The sequence below is a fragment of the Natrix helvetica genome, assembly GCF_964273705.1.
Source record: "Natrix helvetica genome assembly, chromosome: 1".
NCBI classification, from domain to species: Eukaryota; Metazoa; Chordata; class Lepidosauria; order Squamata; family Natricidae; genus Natrix; species Natrix helvetica.
Window position 1 is genome coordinate 528,211 of NC_138548.1, and position 16,740 is coordinate 544,950.

General features: G+C 51.4%; 1 protein-coding gene across 1 annotated transcript in view; it reads left to right on the forward strand.

Annotated features, from left to right (window-relative positions):
* Positions 1-1,509: 1,509 nt before the first annotated feature.
* Positions 1,510-16,740, forward strand: part of KCNN1 (potassium calcium-activated channel subfamily N member 1) — a 33,981-nt gene continuing 18,750 nt past the window's right edge. Inside the window, 2 exon segments of the mRNA XM_081937977.1 lie at positions 1,510-1,618; positions 15,999-16,148. Coding sequence (XP_081794103.1) covers positions 16,131-16,148 — 18 coding nt within the window. The 5' untranslated portion in view covers positions 1,510-1,618; positions 15,999-16,130.

Consider the following 16,740-nt stretch of genomic DNA (forward strand, 5'->3'; position numbering starts at 1 on the left):
AGATGCGGGCGCGGAGGAAACTGGGAGTGCGGGGATAGGCAGGTGGGGGGGGGGCTGAGCCTCCGGCACCCCGGGACCCCCCAGTCGCCTCTCCCCCCGCTTCTCTCGGCCGTCCTGTCCCCCTCGCTCGCCGACGATGCTTGCGGGGTCCTCCTGCCGCGGCTTCCCCCCCCCCCCAGCGGCTCTCCCGGGGTCGCCGTTTTTGCAGACGGGGAGCCTTACGGGGCCAGGCGGCCTCTGCGAGGGCCCCCCCCCCCCCTTGAGGAGGGCTTGGAAGCGGCCGTGGTGGCGCTCCCTTCCGCCGCTGCTCTGCGCCGGCCTCCCGGGGGAGCCACGGTGGAGTTGCCGCCTAAAAGCCCGGAAGAGCCGAGAGGGCGCCCCCACTCAGCCAAGACTCCTCGGGGGGCGACACCCCCCCCCCCGCCCTCTGGTGGCCCCCGCCCTGGGGCTGTGGAAGCGGCTCCCCCTGGGGCTGCCCGGCCGAAGGAGCCCCGTCGCTCGGCTGACCAGCTCTGGGCTTTAGTGATGGTGGCGGGGAACTATTTTCTCCCATCCAAGTCCGGTGTTCGTTTGATGGAAACCGGTTCTCGGCAGGAGGAGAGGCGGCCGCTTCCCTCCTCTCTTCGCGGTCCCAAAAACGGCCTGTCGGTATGTCCAGCCGCAGGCGCTTCCTCCGCTTCCTCCGTGGGCGGCCTGCCCGGAGGGGGGAGAGAATTCTGCTCCCTCGGTTGAGCGGGGAGGGTCGGGTTGACTCGGGCGCTTCGCTCGGGCGGAACTCGGTTGTGCAGGCCGCTCTGCGAAGCCCGATCCCGCTGCTACTGCTGCTCTGCGGGGAACCCTCGCCCCGGTTCCGTCCCTTGTCCGCCCGCAGCCTCCGCCCTGGCCACTTTAGCTCCTTTGTTCGCCCGGAGCGGGCAGCGGAGGGGGCGGGTGGCTTTGGAGGGCCGAGGGTGAGCGGGAGCCCCGGCAGAGCCGTCCAGGCCCTCTCGGGAAGACCCCGATCTCCCAGGGGCAGAGCCGTTGCGGGCGGCCCCTGGGAGGTCCTGCAGCCTTCCGCGGGGGTGACGCTCTCGAGGCGGCCCAGGGGCGCGGATCGGGCGGGAGCTCCCGGGAAGGCTCCTGGGCGGCCCCGACCTGTGCTGGCCGCTCTCCGGCGGATCAGGGCGGCGGGAGGCGCAAGGCCCTGGTCAGCCAGCGCTCGCGGCCTCTCCCCACCGCCGGAAGGGACTGCGGGTGCCGCGGCTCGGAAGAGTCCGCCCGCCCCGAAGGGGACCCCGCCGCGGCGCCCTCCCCGCCCGGCTGGCTTCTGCGAGGAGATGGGCTTCCCCGGCGCTGCCGCTGCGGGTCCCGAGAGCGGGCGGGGGTCTCGGGGAAAGCCCGCCCACTCCCCTCCCTCGACGTGCTGGCTGGCGGGAAGGAGCCCCGCCCGCCGCCCCCTGCTTGGCGAGGCGATCCCGGGGGCTCCAGGCAGGGGAGGCGGAGAGCCCCTCCCCGAGCCTCCGCCGGCGGGGCTTCCTCTCCGGCAGGGCGGGATCCCGGCTGCTGGGGCGCGGCGGGGCTTTTGTTCCCGTCTGGCGGGCGGAGCGGGGCCGCTGGAGCTTCGCGGAGGACGGAGCAGGTATTGGCGCAGGGCGACCGGGGTGGGGGGCGCGGGGGAGCCTCGGCGCCGGTAGAGAAGGGGCGCTCGCGGACTGCGACTCCCCCCGCCGCGCGCTCTGCCTTTGACCGGGGCGAGGCGAGCGTTTGTCCCCGGGCGACTCCGGCGCTGCCGGCCCACACCCCTCTTGCTCTGCCGGCTGATGGTGGCGTCCGTCCCCCCAAAAAAAGTTGCCCCGAGCTCTGGCGGGAGGAGCCGGTGGGCAACTTGCGGTGGCGCTGTGGGTTTCGCGTTTGCACTTCGGGGGTCTCAAGTTTGCCGAAGTTGGCATCGCCAGGAGCAGCCCAAAGGGCCGGGAGTCTTTCTGGGGGTGCCGCCGCTCAAAGCCCCCCCCCCCGCTCAGGACTCCCTCCCGTCCCCTTCGCTGCCTCTCCCTTAGCAGCCCCCCCCCGGGGGCACTCGTGGGGGGGGCAGGAAACCTGCACCGCAGCCCCCCCTCCCCCGTGACTGGGCAGCCAGCGGGGGGGGGGGGCTGCGTTTGTGGTGGGATTCGTCCGGCAGCTTCCCTTCTGTGTGGCTGGGTGAGTTGGCAGCCCCCCCCCTCCCCTTGCTTGCCAGCCGTTCTGAATTGTGTCGTTTGATCTTTTGCAAGTCTTTGTGGATTGACTTAATCCTAACATCCCCTCAGGGAAAAAAGAAAAGACACCATCTAATATAATATGCCGAAATCTAATATAAGGTATCAGAAATATCATCCAATATAAGATGTAAGAAAAAAGCATCTCCGGGAGAAGCTAATAAGCAGTTTAAAACTTCCTGCCGTTCTGGAGAATGAGGAGGGCGGCATACAAATTTAATAAATAACTAAAAATGATTCCCAATGCAGGCTGGGGAATTCTGGGAGTTGAAGTCCGTGGATCTTAACCTTGCCCAGGAAGGTTAAGGCAAGGCCTCCAAAGGCCATGCGGGGGTCCCTGGCCCTGAGGAGGGGTCTGGCTTTTCATGATTTAATAATGGAGAATATTTGCAGATCAGAGAGTTGAACCGTGTGTGTGTGTGTGTGTGTGTGTGTGTGTGTCTTTGTGTGTGTGTGTGTGTGTGTGTGTGTGTGTGTCTTTGTGTGTGTGTGTGTGTGTGTGTGTGTGTGTGTGTGTCCTTGGGCTCTCTCAGCTGTGTGGTTTTTTTTTCTTTCCTGCAGACGTTTCATTGCCCAAAGTAGGCAACGTCATCAGTGCTAGGGGGCTGCTAATGCTAGCTACTCGCCCAGTTCCCTAGTTTGGGCAATGAACCGTCTGCCATGAAAGAACCGGGGAGCACGAAGGGCCCCTCGTTTTCAGAATCTCCTGAGGGGAAACAGAAAACACGCCAGGCGGGTGGAGGGAGGAAGCAGGGCTCTTCTCCTGAGCTCAGGGGGCTGGAGCCGTTCGCCCCCTGGCATCTGGGCTGAGGCTGGCCTGAGGGAGCTTGTTCGCCCAGGGGGATCCCAGGCCCGGCTGGAAGAGAGAGGCCTCGGAAGGCCCTGGCTTTGCTCAGCACAAGGGCGCTTCCGTGGCGCCCCCTTAATCTGGCCATCCCCCAAAGTCATGAGGACTGGAAACGGGGGTTGAGGAGGGAAGCCGTTGTTTGCCACTTGCGTCACCCCCCCCCCACCCGGTCTGGCTGGCTGGGCCAGATCCTTGCTCTAAACTGGGACTCCCGGAATCCGCCTTTATTCTGTGGGGAAAGGTCTGTGGAGATTCTCAGGCCACGGTTGTCCCAAAAGGGCTTCCTCAGAAGGAAGAAGTGGCCGTTTTTCCCCTGGAACTAAACGTTTCGTTTCTTATCCAAGAAACACGAAACTTCATAAAACGTTTTGTTCTGTCCAGCTGCCTTTGGAAAAGGCCTTTTTGAGTCCTTCAGGGGGGAAACCCAGTTTGAATGCGCCAGCCGTGAGCCAAGGCTGCCTTTCCGGCTTTGCCTGGCACGGTGGCAGCCCCGCCCGGCCCCTGGGGAGTTTTTAACTGGGAAAGGGGGGGAGGGCTTCCTCCAGCAGCCAAGGAGTCCCCTTTCCTGCCAAAGGCTGCCCTTAGCGGCCCACCCACCCCAGGGGCCGAGGCGAGTCCCTGCCCAGCGGCTCTTTTGATCCCTCTGCCAGGGGTAGGTGGGCAGCCGAGGGGGGCTGTTTTGGGGTAGTGTTTGCGTTTCCACAGGGACCGTGTCCAAAGCAAGGCTACAATGGCTCCCCCTCCCCAGTTCTCTCCAGCGTGTTTATTAATAGCTGCTCCTTTGTTTGGGGAATGAATGGCTGGCAGATGGTGGCAGTGACGGGAATCCCCACAGCCGCTTCTGGTGGGCGAGGAGGAGAAGGAGAGGAGGGGGGGGGAGGAGGAAGGCAGAAGCGGCCATGCTGGGAAAGACCCTCCTTGGGGGTCTCCCCTGGCACAGATTCAAACCTCTTCTGGCTTTCCGACTTTGGGAGACGGGCAAGACGTCCCCGTGGGGGGGGGGTTGGGCTGCAGCAGAGGGGGAGTGCCCCTTTGTGCCCCTGCCTGCCTCCTGGCATTCCTTGCTCAGGGGACCCAAACTCTCCCCGCAGAGGATGGGGGCCACCGGCCTTTGGACAGGGGAAAAGATTTAAAGCGTCTCCCTTATTGTGGACATCAGTACAGGCAGCCCTCGACTGACAAAACAGTTGTTTGGCAACCATTTGAAGTCACAACTGTGCTGAAAAAAGTGACTTACGACCCTTTTCTTAACAACCGCTGCCTCCCCAGAGTCACATGATCCACACTTGGATGCTTGGCAACTGGCATGTACGTGCGCCTGTTGAAGCATCCCAGGGTCAACATTGGTAACCCTCTTAGCCAGTTCTGGCAAGCGAACTCCGTGGAGAAAACCTGGATTCACTTAATGACTGTAGTTCACTTAACAACTGTGGCCTGAAACATTGTGAAATGGGGGGGGGAACTCACCATTGTCTTGCTTAGCAGAAGAAATTGTGGGTTCAATTGTGGCCGTAGGTCGAGGACTGCCTCTGTCTGCCCTTGGGCCCTTCCTTCTTCCTTCTGCCTTTTGTTGATTCAGTTAGAAAGCTGAGAAAGTGAAAGGGGACCCAGGTGCGTTTCCACACCCACAAACCCCCCAAAGACTCTCACGGCCAAACGGTCTTGAATCTCAGGGAATCTTCTCTTCTCCATGGTAATGGCTGAGGAACTGATTCGTCCTGGCCAGTCGGCACCTTATCCCAGGGCAGGTGGATTGATTTAATAAGAACCACAGAACAACAGAGGTGGAAGAGACCAATACAATCAAAATAACAGAATAATAGATTTGGATGGGACCCTAGAGGTCTTCTAGTCGAGCCCCCTGCTCAAGCAGGAGACCCTAGTATACCATTTCAGACAGCTGACTATCCAGTCTCTTCTTGAAAGCCTCCAGTGACGGAGCACCCAGAACTTCTGAGGGCAACTTCAGTTCCACCGGTTAATTTTTCTCACTGTCAGGAAGTTTCTCCTTTCACTGTCAGTTGCTTCACTCCTTGATTAGGTTCCATCCATTGTTTCTTAGTTTGCCTTCTGGTGCTTTGGAAAATAGGTTGACCCTCTCTTCTTTGTGGAGGCCCCTCAAATGCTGGAAGACGGCTATCATGTCACCACTAGTCCTTCTTTTCATTAAATTAGCCAATTCCTGCAACCATTTCTCATATGTTTTGGCCTCCAGTCCCCCAATCGTCTCCATTGCTGTTCTTTTCAACATCTTTTTTATATCGTGTCAAACAAAACTGGCGACCACAATTTAATTATATGGCTGCCTGACTGAATGACAGGAGGCGGCTTCTATTAAAAATTCACTAAAGACAAGTCAGAGGAGTGTCACAGGTACAACGTATGATGCTGATGTGATAGGAGAGGGAAGCATGTGAGAATCAGACTTGGCTAAGGTTAGGGTCAGTTATTGGTGAGGTCATGAAGGTCTCATTCCTTCCTTCATGTGCCAGCGGGAAGACCCCACACATTGTGGGGTCTCACCCCCATAGAGGCACGGCTGATACGGCTTTTCATATCTGCTTCCAGCAATGTTTCTTAACCAGAGCAAGTTTAAGATGTGGACTTCAATTCCCCAGCCAGCTTTGCCAGTCTGAGGGGACTCCATCCAGGGCAGACGCCCCAAATTTGTCTATTAAACTTGCACCCCCTCTTGGCTCCAAAAACCCATGGCTCCGTTTAAAACCAATCACTCCAATCCAAAGTCTATCGGCTAAGAAAACTACCAACCAATGAAATAAGTCAAAACTAAAAGAATTGCAACGATTAAGAGGGGTTAAGAGTTGGTAACTACGTTTAGTCTCTGTCTGGCTGTGCTTTCAAGAGCAGATTCCTGAAAGCCAGCAAGGGGGTTAGGTTAGGCACAGCAACAGCCCCCTCCCCCTCACAGACTCCCGTAAGTATGGGGGCTGTAAGTAACGGCGCTCTCTGGTATTTAGGGGTCTGGTGGAATCTGGAGCAAACTTCTGGTACTTGAGAGGGGGCCATAAAGAGGAGGGGGCCCAACTATTCAATGGTGAAAAGAGTAAGGTTCTACATTTAGGCAACAAAAACGAAATGCCCAGGTACAGTATAGGTGGTACCTTGCTCAACAGTAGTAACTGTGAAAGGGATCTTGGAGTCCTAGTGGACAACCATTTAAATAGGAGCCAGCCGTGTGCAGCAGCTGCCAAAAAAAGCCAACACAGTCCTAGGCTGCATCAACAGAGGGATAGAATCAAGATCACGTGAAGTGTTAATACCACTTTATAATGCCTTGGTAAGGCCACACTTGGAATATTTGCATTCAGTTTTGGTCTCCACGATGTAGAAAAGATGTGGAGACTCTAGAAAGAGTGCAGAGAAGAGCAAGAAAGAGGATTAGGGGACTGGAGACTAAAACATATGAAGAACGGTTGCAGGAACTAGGTATGTCTAGTGAAAAGAAGGACAAGGGGGTGACATGATAGTAGTGTTACAATATCTCAGGGGCTGCCCCAAAGAAGAGGGAGTCAAGCTATTCTCCAAGGCACCTGAAGGCAGGACAAGGAATAATGAATGGAAACTGAACAAGGAGAGAATCAACCTAGAACTAAGGAGAAACTTTCTGACAGTGAGGATAATTAACCTAAGGCCACACTGGGAATACGGCATTCAGTTTTGGTCTCCACGATGTAGAAAAGATGTGGAGACTCTAGAAAGAGTGCAGAGAAGAGCAACAAAGAGGATTAGGGGACTGGAGACTAAAACATAGGAAGAACGGTTGCAGGAACTGGATATGTCTAGCTTAAGAGAAAGAAGGACCAGGGGAGACACGATAGCAGTCTTCCAATATCTCAGGGGTTGCCCCAAAGAAGAGGGAGTCAAGCTATTCTCCAAAGCACCTGAGGGTAGAACAAGAAGCAACGGGTGGAAACTAATCAAGGAGAGAAGCAACTTAGAACTGAGGAGAAACTTCCTGACAGTTAGAACAATGAATCAGTGGAACAGAAGTTGCCTCCAGAAGTTGTGAATGCCCCAACACTGGAAGTCTTTAAGAAGATGTTGGATAGCCATCTGTCTGAAACGTATAGGGTTTCCTGCCTAGGCAGGGGGTTGGACTAGAAGACCTCCAAGGTCCCTTCCAACTCTACTATTGTATTGTATTCTCCAAAGCACCTGAAAGAGGGACAAGAAGCAACGGATGGAAACTAATCAAGGAGAGAAGTCACCTAGAACTAAGGAGAAATTTCCTGACAGTGTCCCAAAGGGGCTTTTTTAAAAGAATAGAGTAGGAATAGAATAGAGTAGAATAGAATAGAAAAGAATAGAATAGAATTCTTTATTGGCCATGTGTGATTGGACACACAAAGAATTTGTCTTTGATGCAGATGCTCTCAGTGTACATAAAAAGACAAGATACATTTGTCAAGAATCATAAGGCGCAACACTTACAGTCCTGCAGTCATAAGTGGGAGGAGATGGGTGACAGGAACGATGAAAAGACTAATAATAATAGTAATGCAGCCTTAGGGAATAGTTTGACTGGCAAGGGAATTAGTTGTTGAGCAGAGTGATGGTGTTGGGAAAAACTGCTACCGTTGTCTTGGTGTGCAGTGTTCTATTGCGTCGTTTTGAGGGTAGGAGCTGAAACAATTTATGTCCAGGATGTGAGGTAGATATTTCCATGGCCCTCTTTTTGACTCGTGCAGCGTACAGGTCCTCCATGGATGGCAGGTTGGTAGTCGTTCTGGTTCTCCTCTGAAGTCCGTGTCTGTCTTGTTGGGTTGCAGAGCCAAACCAGACAGTTATGGAGGTGCAGATGAGAAGATTCAATCGTTCCTCTGCAGAACTGAATCAGCAACAGAATCTTTGGGGCAGCTTGAGCTTTCTGAGTTGGCGCAGGAAGAACATTCTTTGCTCTGCTTGTTTGATGACATTTTTGATGCTAGGGGTCCATTTTAGGTCTTGAGATATAATAGAAGCTAGAAACGTGAAGGGCTCCACTGTCGATCCTGTGTTGTCTAGTATCGTAAGAGGGGGTAGAATGGGGGGGGGTTTCTCCTACAGTCCACCACCATTTCTACGGCTTTGAGTGCGTTTCAAGAGCCATCTGGGCGGTTTGTTTTTTCTTTGAAGATGTTTCACTTCTCATCCAAGAAGCTGCTTCTGGAGAACCGAAGAAGCTCCTTGACTGAGAAGTGAAATGTCCTCAAAAGAAAAACCAGAAAGTCTACCTGCCTCTTGTAAAAACACCTCTGGGGCAACCGTGACCTGGATGACGGAGAATCTCCATAGAGAGGACAACCAACCGGTGGAATGGCTTCCCTCCGGGAGTTGGGGGGAGGGGGGGGGCTCCGTCCCTGGAGGCTTTTCAGAAGAGATGGGGCAGCCACTTGTCTGGAATGGCATCAGGTCTTCTGCCTGAGGAGCAGGTTGGACTAAAGACCTCCAAGGTCCCTTCCAAACTTGTTATTCTATGTTCTAGAATGCTCAACCACAACGAGGTTTATGGACAAAGCAGCACCTTGACCTCTCCCACGACTTTTAATTACCCCCCCCCCCCCCGTTCACGTCTCTTTCTGACTCCTCTAGACTGGGGGGGGAGGGGTGGCAGGTATTTTTGTGACTTCCTGGCAGTGGCCTTGGCCGAGATATCTAACCCAGTGACTCTCCTATTCCCAGTTGGAGGCCTTGGCTGCCTGTCTGTCAAACGTCCTCTTTGCCCTAGCGGTTGTGCAATTCCTCAGCTCAGGGCTGCCCTTGTCAGGCAGGGGTGTGAAAAAGGGAGCCTGCAGGACCAAGAAGGGCAGCCAAGAATGGTGGATGGGAAGGCCTCCCTTGCTGCCTCCTCCTCCGCCAGCCTCCCCTCCAGGGCATCCCAGGGCATCCCAGGGCGGTGGAAGGGGCTGCCTGGCTGGAGCTCTTCAGATCTGGCAGGAGGGGCTCCCAGGTGCCCCTGGCTGCTTAATCTGCCTTCGGAAGAGGAAAGAGCCAGGGAGGGGCCTGTCAGAGGACCTCCTGGGCTGTTCATGGGGGGGGAGGCAATTCAAACGCTTGAAACCTGGGGGGGGGGGACAAGGGGGCGGCCAAGCAGGAAACCTCTGTGTGTGTGTGTGTCCCCATCACACATGAACCTCCCTGGAGTGCTGCAGAAGCCCCCTTCCCCTTCACCCACTGGCCATGGGGCCCTTCTCTGAAACACCCTTCAACACTTGGGGGGGGGGGCGACAATGGGGGGAGGGGCTTCTGTGAGTGAAGGCAGAAAGTTTCCCCAGGCCCTGGGACAGGATTAGGTGGAAGGGTTTGCATACAGGGAGCCCTTCTCATGGGGCCCGAATAACAGAATAACAGAAGGGACCTTGGAGATCTTCTAGTCCAACCCTGTGCTCAGGCAGAAAATCCGCTACCATTCCAGACCAATAGTTGTCCGGTCTCTTCTTGAAAACGTCCATTGATGGAGCCCCCCACAACTTCTGGAGGGAAGCCGTCTCACTGTTTACTGTTCTCCTCACTGGGCAAGTGGGTTGATTTAATAACAGAATCACAAAATAACAGAGATGGAAGAGACCAATATAATTAAAACAACGGAATAGTAGAGTCTTCTAGTCCAGCCCCCTGCTCAGGCAGCAGACCCCAGTATACCATTTCAGACAGCTGACTGTCCAGTCTCTTCTGAAAAGCCTCCAGTGATGGAGGAGCACCCACAGTTTCTGGTGGCAAGCTGTTCCACTGGTTAATTTTCCTCACTTTCAGGATGTTGCTCCTTAATTCCAGGTTGCTTCTCTCCTTGATTAGTTTCCACTCATTGTTTTCTGTCTTGCCCTCAGGTGCTTTGGAGAATAGCCTGACTCCCTCCTCTTTGGGGCAGCCCCATAGATATCGGAAGGCTGCCATCATGTAATCCCAAATCCGTTGTTTCGTTAGACTGGATTAGATTATGAGATTAGAAGGTCTGTGCCTGGGGGTTGAAGTGGAGGGAGGGGGATTTGGTCCTCTCAGCTGTTCTCTTGCAGGGGTTTCATTCGGATGTTACATCTCAAAGAAAACAGCCAAGGTCAGAGAGACCCCTAAGCAGGACTGAGCTTCTGCCACCCTCTTTGTTACTCTGGGGTGGTCAGCCATGCAGCTCTGCCAGGCTTCGATTCTCATTTGTGAGCCTCCCCCTCCCTGCACGCCCCCCCCCCAATGCAACCACTGTAAAGTAAAAGCCCCCCCCCTCCCCTGGGATCTCTGCCCACATAGCCCTCAGCCAGGGAAGGGTCTCGTGGGCGCTCCTGGCACCAGGACGAAGCAGACGCCCCACGCGGGAATTCTCTCTCTCTGCTTCTCTGAGCTTTGCACGTCAGTTGTGGTCCCAACCCAATGCAGGTAGTCCTCAGGCTTACAACAACTCATTTAATGACCATTCAAAGTTACAATGGCAATGAAAAAGGGACTCATGACTGTTTTTCACACTTATGACCGTTGTAGCCCCCCAAGGTCACGTGATTAACATTTGGGCCCTTGGCAGCTGGCTTGTACTTATGACGGTTTCTCTGTCTTGGGGGAGGGGGCACGTGATGATGACCCCTTTTGTGACCTTCTGACAAGCCAAATCAACGGGAAGCCAGACTCCCTTTGCAGCTGCGTTACTAAACAATTCCACTGATTCATTTAACAACTGTGGCAGGAAAGGACATCAAGTGGAGCAAAGCTCCCTTAACGACTGTCTCGTTTAGCAACATACGTTTGGGGCACAACCGTGTCATACGCTGAAGTCTGCCTCCACTAGATTTCCAGGGACTGACATTTCCTGCGCCCCCCGAAGGGCAGCCTCCTCGGCTCAGCCTCTGGAACCCTTCTCCTGAGGTTTTCACAGCTGATCCACGCAGGTTTTTGTGGTGACGATCCTATTTATGCCGCAGCGGGGGCTCAACCGCTTTTAAGCTCCTGGTCGGCGCCAAAGCAGCCGCGCTGGTACGACTCCAAAGCCAACAACCACAGACCACACGCCCTGGAAGCTCCTTTCCTTCGGGAAAGTCCCCTTGGCCGCAGCTCTTCTCCCAGGAAAGGTAGCAGCTTTGCAGAAGGAGCCTGGGCTTTGCCTGTCAAGGCAGCTGGTATAGCTTTAAAGTGACCTTGCCAACTTTTGATCCCCCCTCCCCCATCCATAGGAACCCTAAGGGAGATTTAATCCACTTTTGGAAGGGGGAGCTTCTGTCGCCCACCCCGTTCTGGGCACGTTGAGGAGGAGCTGTCTGAAGAGACCTGGCTCTGGCATTTCCCTCTGGCTCCGTTTCTCCTTTGATGTGGTTGTGGGTCCTTGTGTTGTCTTCAGAGGCAAGCTCTGGAGCATTCATGCCTTGTCCAGCACAATCCCAGTTTTTTTCTTTTCTCTTTTGCACATTTCTGATTCTTTGCACAATGTGCCTCGGCCTTGGCTGTTTGAAGGTGTGCGCTCTGCTCTGCTGACTGGGGAATCCTGGGAGTTGAAGTCCACGCATACTTCAAACAGCCAAGGTTGAGAAACGGGGGTTAAAGTTACCGCTATGAAGCTGCTCCGATTCACAGTCTGGTATCACACATGCAGCAGAAGCCATTGTGCAATTGCATTGATAAAATTTTACCTGCACGTCAGGCGGGGGCCGGTTTCTTTTTATTGTCCCGTTCTTTATATACGTCATGTGCTGCCATGCTCCTTTCAAACTAACCGTTTAAAATGCTTTACACTTAATAGTTAATACTTAGGCAGGAAAAACCAAAGGGACAGAGAAGTCGAAACCTGGCTCAAAAACAGTCGCCGTGAGAGGGACCTTGGAGGCCCAGTGGACCATCCCTTAAATACCATCCAGCCGTGTGCGGCACAGCCAAAAAAGCCAAAACAATCCTGGGTTGCATAAACAGAGGCATAGAATCAAAATTACAGGAGCTGCTTGATAAAACCTTAATAAGAGCACAACTACAATCCTGCATCCAGTTTTGGCCTCCCTACCAGAAAAAAGAAGCCGAGACTCTGGAAAAAGTGCAGAGAAGAGCAACTGAAATAATTTAAAAGACCCGGAGGGTAAAACATACGAAAAGCAATTGCAGGAACTGGCTGTGGCCGGTCGAGAGAAAAGGAGAATTAGGGGGAACTTGATAGCCGTCTTCCAGTGTTTGTGGGGGCTGCCACAAAGAAGAGGGGGGGGTCAACCTGTTTTCTAAAGCACCAGAAAGCCAAGAGAAGAAACAGTGGATGGAAACCAACCAAGGAGTCTGTGGAGATTCTCCGTCCTCCAGGTCACGCTTTTTCCCAAAGGTGCTTTTTTTCAGGAGGCAACTGGACTTCCTTATTTTTTTCTTGTGAAGACATTTCTCTTCTCATCCAAGAAGCTTCTTCAGCTCTGACTGGATAGTGGGGGGAAAGCACCTTTGGGACAGCCGTGATCTGGACGGCTGAGACTCTCTACAGACTTTTAGCTCTACAATTTGGGAAGAAAACTCTTGGAACGGTGGTGGGAGGAGGGATGGATTTCCAATGGGAAAAACACTGCAGACTACAGGAACCGTTTGCCCCACTCGGGTGACCCCGAGGACACAGAGAAGCCTCCAAGGGGCCTCAACATCCAGCTGCCTGGGTAAAGAAAAAGAAAAGATTCACTTCCAAGTTTTTTTATCCAACCATTGATAAAACAAGTCCCATACTTTATAAAATTGCTCATCCTCTAATTCTCTAATTTCAAATGTAAGTTTACTCATTTCTGCACAGTTCATTATCTTCCAAACAGTTTCCTCCTCTGTTGGTACTTTCTCATTTTTCCAGTATTTAGCAAATACAATTCTAGCAGCTGTTAAGACATTTATGATCAAATATTTCAAGTCTTTATTGTATGTTTCTGGTATTATTCCCAATAAGAAAAGTTCTGGTTTCAAGTCTATATGTTTATGTATCATTTTCTCCAACCACATGTGTATTTTAGTCCAGTATCTCTTAGCTTCAGGACAAGTCCACCACATGTGGTAATATGTGCCGGGTGTATGTTGACATTTCCAGCATTTTTCAGACTTATTCTTCGACATTCTTGCTATTCTCGATGGGGATAAATGCCACCTATAAAACATCTTATACAAATTTTCTTTATATGCAGTTGACATTGTCATTTTATAATTTTGAGTCCACAATTTTTGCCATTTTTCTAAATCAATCCCATGTCCAAAGTTTTTTCCCCAGGCTAACATAGTTCCTTTCACTTGTTCTTCATATAATTTCACCTCTAATAAATAATCATAAAATTTTTTAATTAATTTTTCATCGTTACCTGTTAAAATTTTATCTAATTCAGTCAGTTTATCATAAAAACCCTCATTTTTTCGATCTTCATTGTATCTAGAATGTATTTGCACATATGAGTACCAATTGAGTTCAATACCTTCTTGTTTCAATTCTTGTATAGATTTAAGTTCACCCTCTGCATTCAATAATTCAGCATATCTAACTGCTTCTTCCCTTTTAAATATTATTGGATATGAAAAGGCTTCAATAGTTGATATCCAGACTGGAATTTTCAAGTAGTGCAACCTCTTAACCTTCTGCCAGTTTAATAACAGAGCCTCTCTTATAGAATGGTCTCTAAAGTAACCATGTTTTTTAGTTCCTTTATACCATAAGTATGCATGCCATCCCAACAGCAAGTCATGACCTTCTAGATTCAAAAGCCTATCATTTCTTAGCATTATCCATTCCTTGATCCACATCAGACTAGCTGCCTGATAGTATAACTCCCAATCTTTTTCTTTACCCTATCTTATATGTAATAATAATAGAAAGTTATACTTAATGTTTTGAAAAAATCTCTCTCTTTTTTCTTTCTTTTTTTTTCTTTTCTTTTTCTATACATATTAAGCCTTTATTATGAAATAGACCATTTACTTATACGAGATAAGAATAATAATGTATTTAATATATAAGAGTGAGATGATTTAAACTGTTAGGTATGATTATGGCTGGTGACTATTTTATAATATAAAATGGAATAATGATGATGTAATGAACAATGGATGTGAATATAGATTAAAATATTTAATGACTACATGGATTGACAAATAATAATGGGAAATTAAATTTGGAGTTGAGGATGATTGGAAACTTTAAGATTAATGGAAAATAGAAATGTCTTATATGAAGTAATGAGTTTCTTTTTTTCTTTGACTTAATCTCCACTTTTATTTTTGAGAGAATGGTGATACAATTTTATAAAGACCTATTGTTACCTAGTACATAATTGTAGAGATAAAGAAATAAGGGTTGTCATAAAAGAAAGAATACTATGGTAACTTGAACATGCAATGCTCAATGAAATATTTAACTATATTTAATGGATAATTAGTGAACGCATCCTTAATTGTAAAAACCATCGCACAAAAACTTGTAACCAAACGACATGCTTGATGAAAATGTGTTTTTTTTTTACTTCCCTGCTCTTGTATCTTATGTGTTGTCTTGTCTTTTTAAAGAAAAATAAATAAACATTTATAAAAAAAAAAAAAAAAAAAAAACATCCAGCTGCCTGCAAGAAATATCCATCCTTCCCACCATCCCCTCAGAGATGAAGAAGCTTCTTGGAGGAGAAGCGAAAAATCTTCCAAAAGAAAAAAGCAAGAAAGGACCACTTGCCTCCTGAAAAAAAGCCCCTTTGGGACAATTAAGGAAATCTCCTGCTTGAGTAGAGGGTTGGACTAGAAGACCTCCAAAGCCCCTTCCAGCCCCATTCTGAATTGAATTGGTCAGCTTGCACAAACCATTTGCTAGGGACTCTTTTCCCTATTTCCCACTGGATGGTAGTTCCTGAGATTCCTCCTTTAGAGCTGCCCTGACCTCTGTGGGAAGGCTGGGTGGCCGAGGCCTTTTCCAAGGATTCCGCTCTGCCAGCCTCTGAAGTGCTTAACTCAGATTGGCCCCCACTCCTGCTTGCACCCCTGTCCGACTTCTATTTATGACGGTCGCAGTGCCCTGGGGAGGGCGGGGTGTTCATGTGATGCCCTTTTGCAACCTCCTGACAAAGAAATGTCAGAAATGGTGCAGGGTCTCCTGCTTGGGCAGGGGGTTGGACTAGATGACCCGAAAGGTCCCCTCCAAGTCTGTTAATCTATTAAAAAGTCAGTGGGGAAGCAAGATTCACTTAATAACCGTGTTACTAACTTAGTGGCGGCAGTGATTCACTTAACAATGGGGCAAGATCAGTCATAAAATGGGGCGAAGCTCACTTAACTGTCTTGCTTAGCAAGGGAAATTGGGAACTCAATTGCAGTCGTAAGTCAAGGACCACCTGTAGAGTGGCTGATCCTTGTTTGCTTCCAGCATTTTGGGTGCCAACTGTTCTTGCAAAGGGCCTCGCTCGGCTGCCGGCTTTATAAGACTCAACCCTTTTCTTTTCAGCTGCCATCTGGGTCCCCCCCTTGTTTGAAACCCTCTTTCAATCCGAGATCTCAGGCCCCGGAGTCTCTGTGGATGCCTGGCCCCCTTTGGTGCTCGGACGTTGCTCAGCTTCTCTCCTCCTCCCCGTCCTTCTTGCGGCCTTTTCTCTCCTTCCTTCCAGAGGTTGCAGCCTTCTTCTCACTTGCTCTGCCCCCTTCAGTCGCCTCCTCTCATCGAACTGAGGCCGGCTTCTCTTCTGCAGGTCTCTTTTGACCTCTATACATCCCTTCCAATTATTTCATTCTGTTGTTCTATTTTTCAGCAAATTTTGGCCAGGAAAGGGGTGGGGGGTGGGGGTGGGGGCTTGCCCTTGTTGGCTCTTCTCCGTGTAATAGGCGGTGCCTGGAAAAACATCCCTACTATGTGCCTGATTCCAGTTTGTAGCAATTGGGGGGAGGGGGCTGCGCTTCCCTGATCTCCTCCTCCAGACAGATCCTGAGCCCCCTTTGTTTTGGTGACTGACAGGTGCTTTCTTCTCTCCCAGCCCCTCCTCCTCTCTTTCCAGGTGGACGCTGGAGCCAATGGCTCCCAGAACCAAGGAAGGCAACAGACCGGCTTGGCCTCTCTCCACGGTGGGCCAAGAGGTGTAGGCTGATCCCCTCCAGACCTGTCCCCTATGACTGGAGTTGAGCAGGTAAGCCTCCCACCCCCCACCCCCAGAGCCAGAGAGAAGGTAAGCCGACCGTTGCTCCCTGAGCACCTTTGCTTCACAAATGGCTACAAAGGCACTTGAGGACATCAAGAGGTCATCCAGTCCACCCCCGTCCAGGGCAGGATCTAGCCTCCAAAGCAGGGGACATGTCCTGCACATCCAGGTCCCGAGTTCCAGTTCGAACTGCTCTTGGAAAGTGGTTTTTTAAAAAAAACCTTTCAGCTGGAATTGGTTCTTCTGCCCCCGAAAACCTTGCTTGCTTTCCTTCCAGGAACACAAAGGGCCAGCTGGTCACCCAGGGACCCCAAAGGGTGACCCCTCCCTCCCTTTGCCCTCCCTCCCAAGGACTAATCCTGCCCCTCCTTGGGACAGGGCTGGGCGGGGGGGGGGGAGCTCCTGTGGGCACCCAGGGCATTTTCACTGATAAGACCCCATCCAGCCTGCCCTTTGGCTGCTGTGCAGTTTTTCTAGATTCTGGTGGGCATGATAGGCAGCCACACGCCAGACCCTGGGGCTGCCTCTGCCTGGAGAATGCCAGGGCGGGGGTAGAAATTGTTCAAACAAAGACACAACT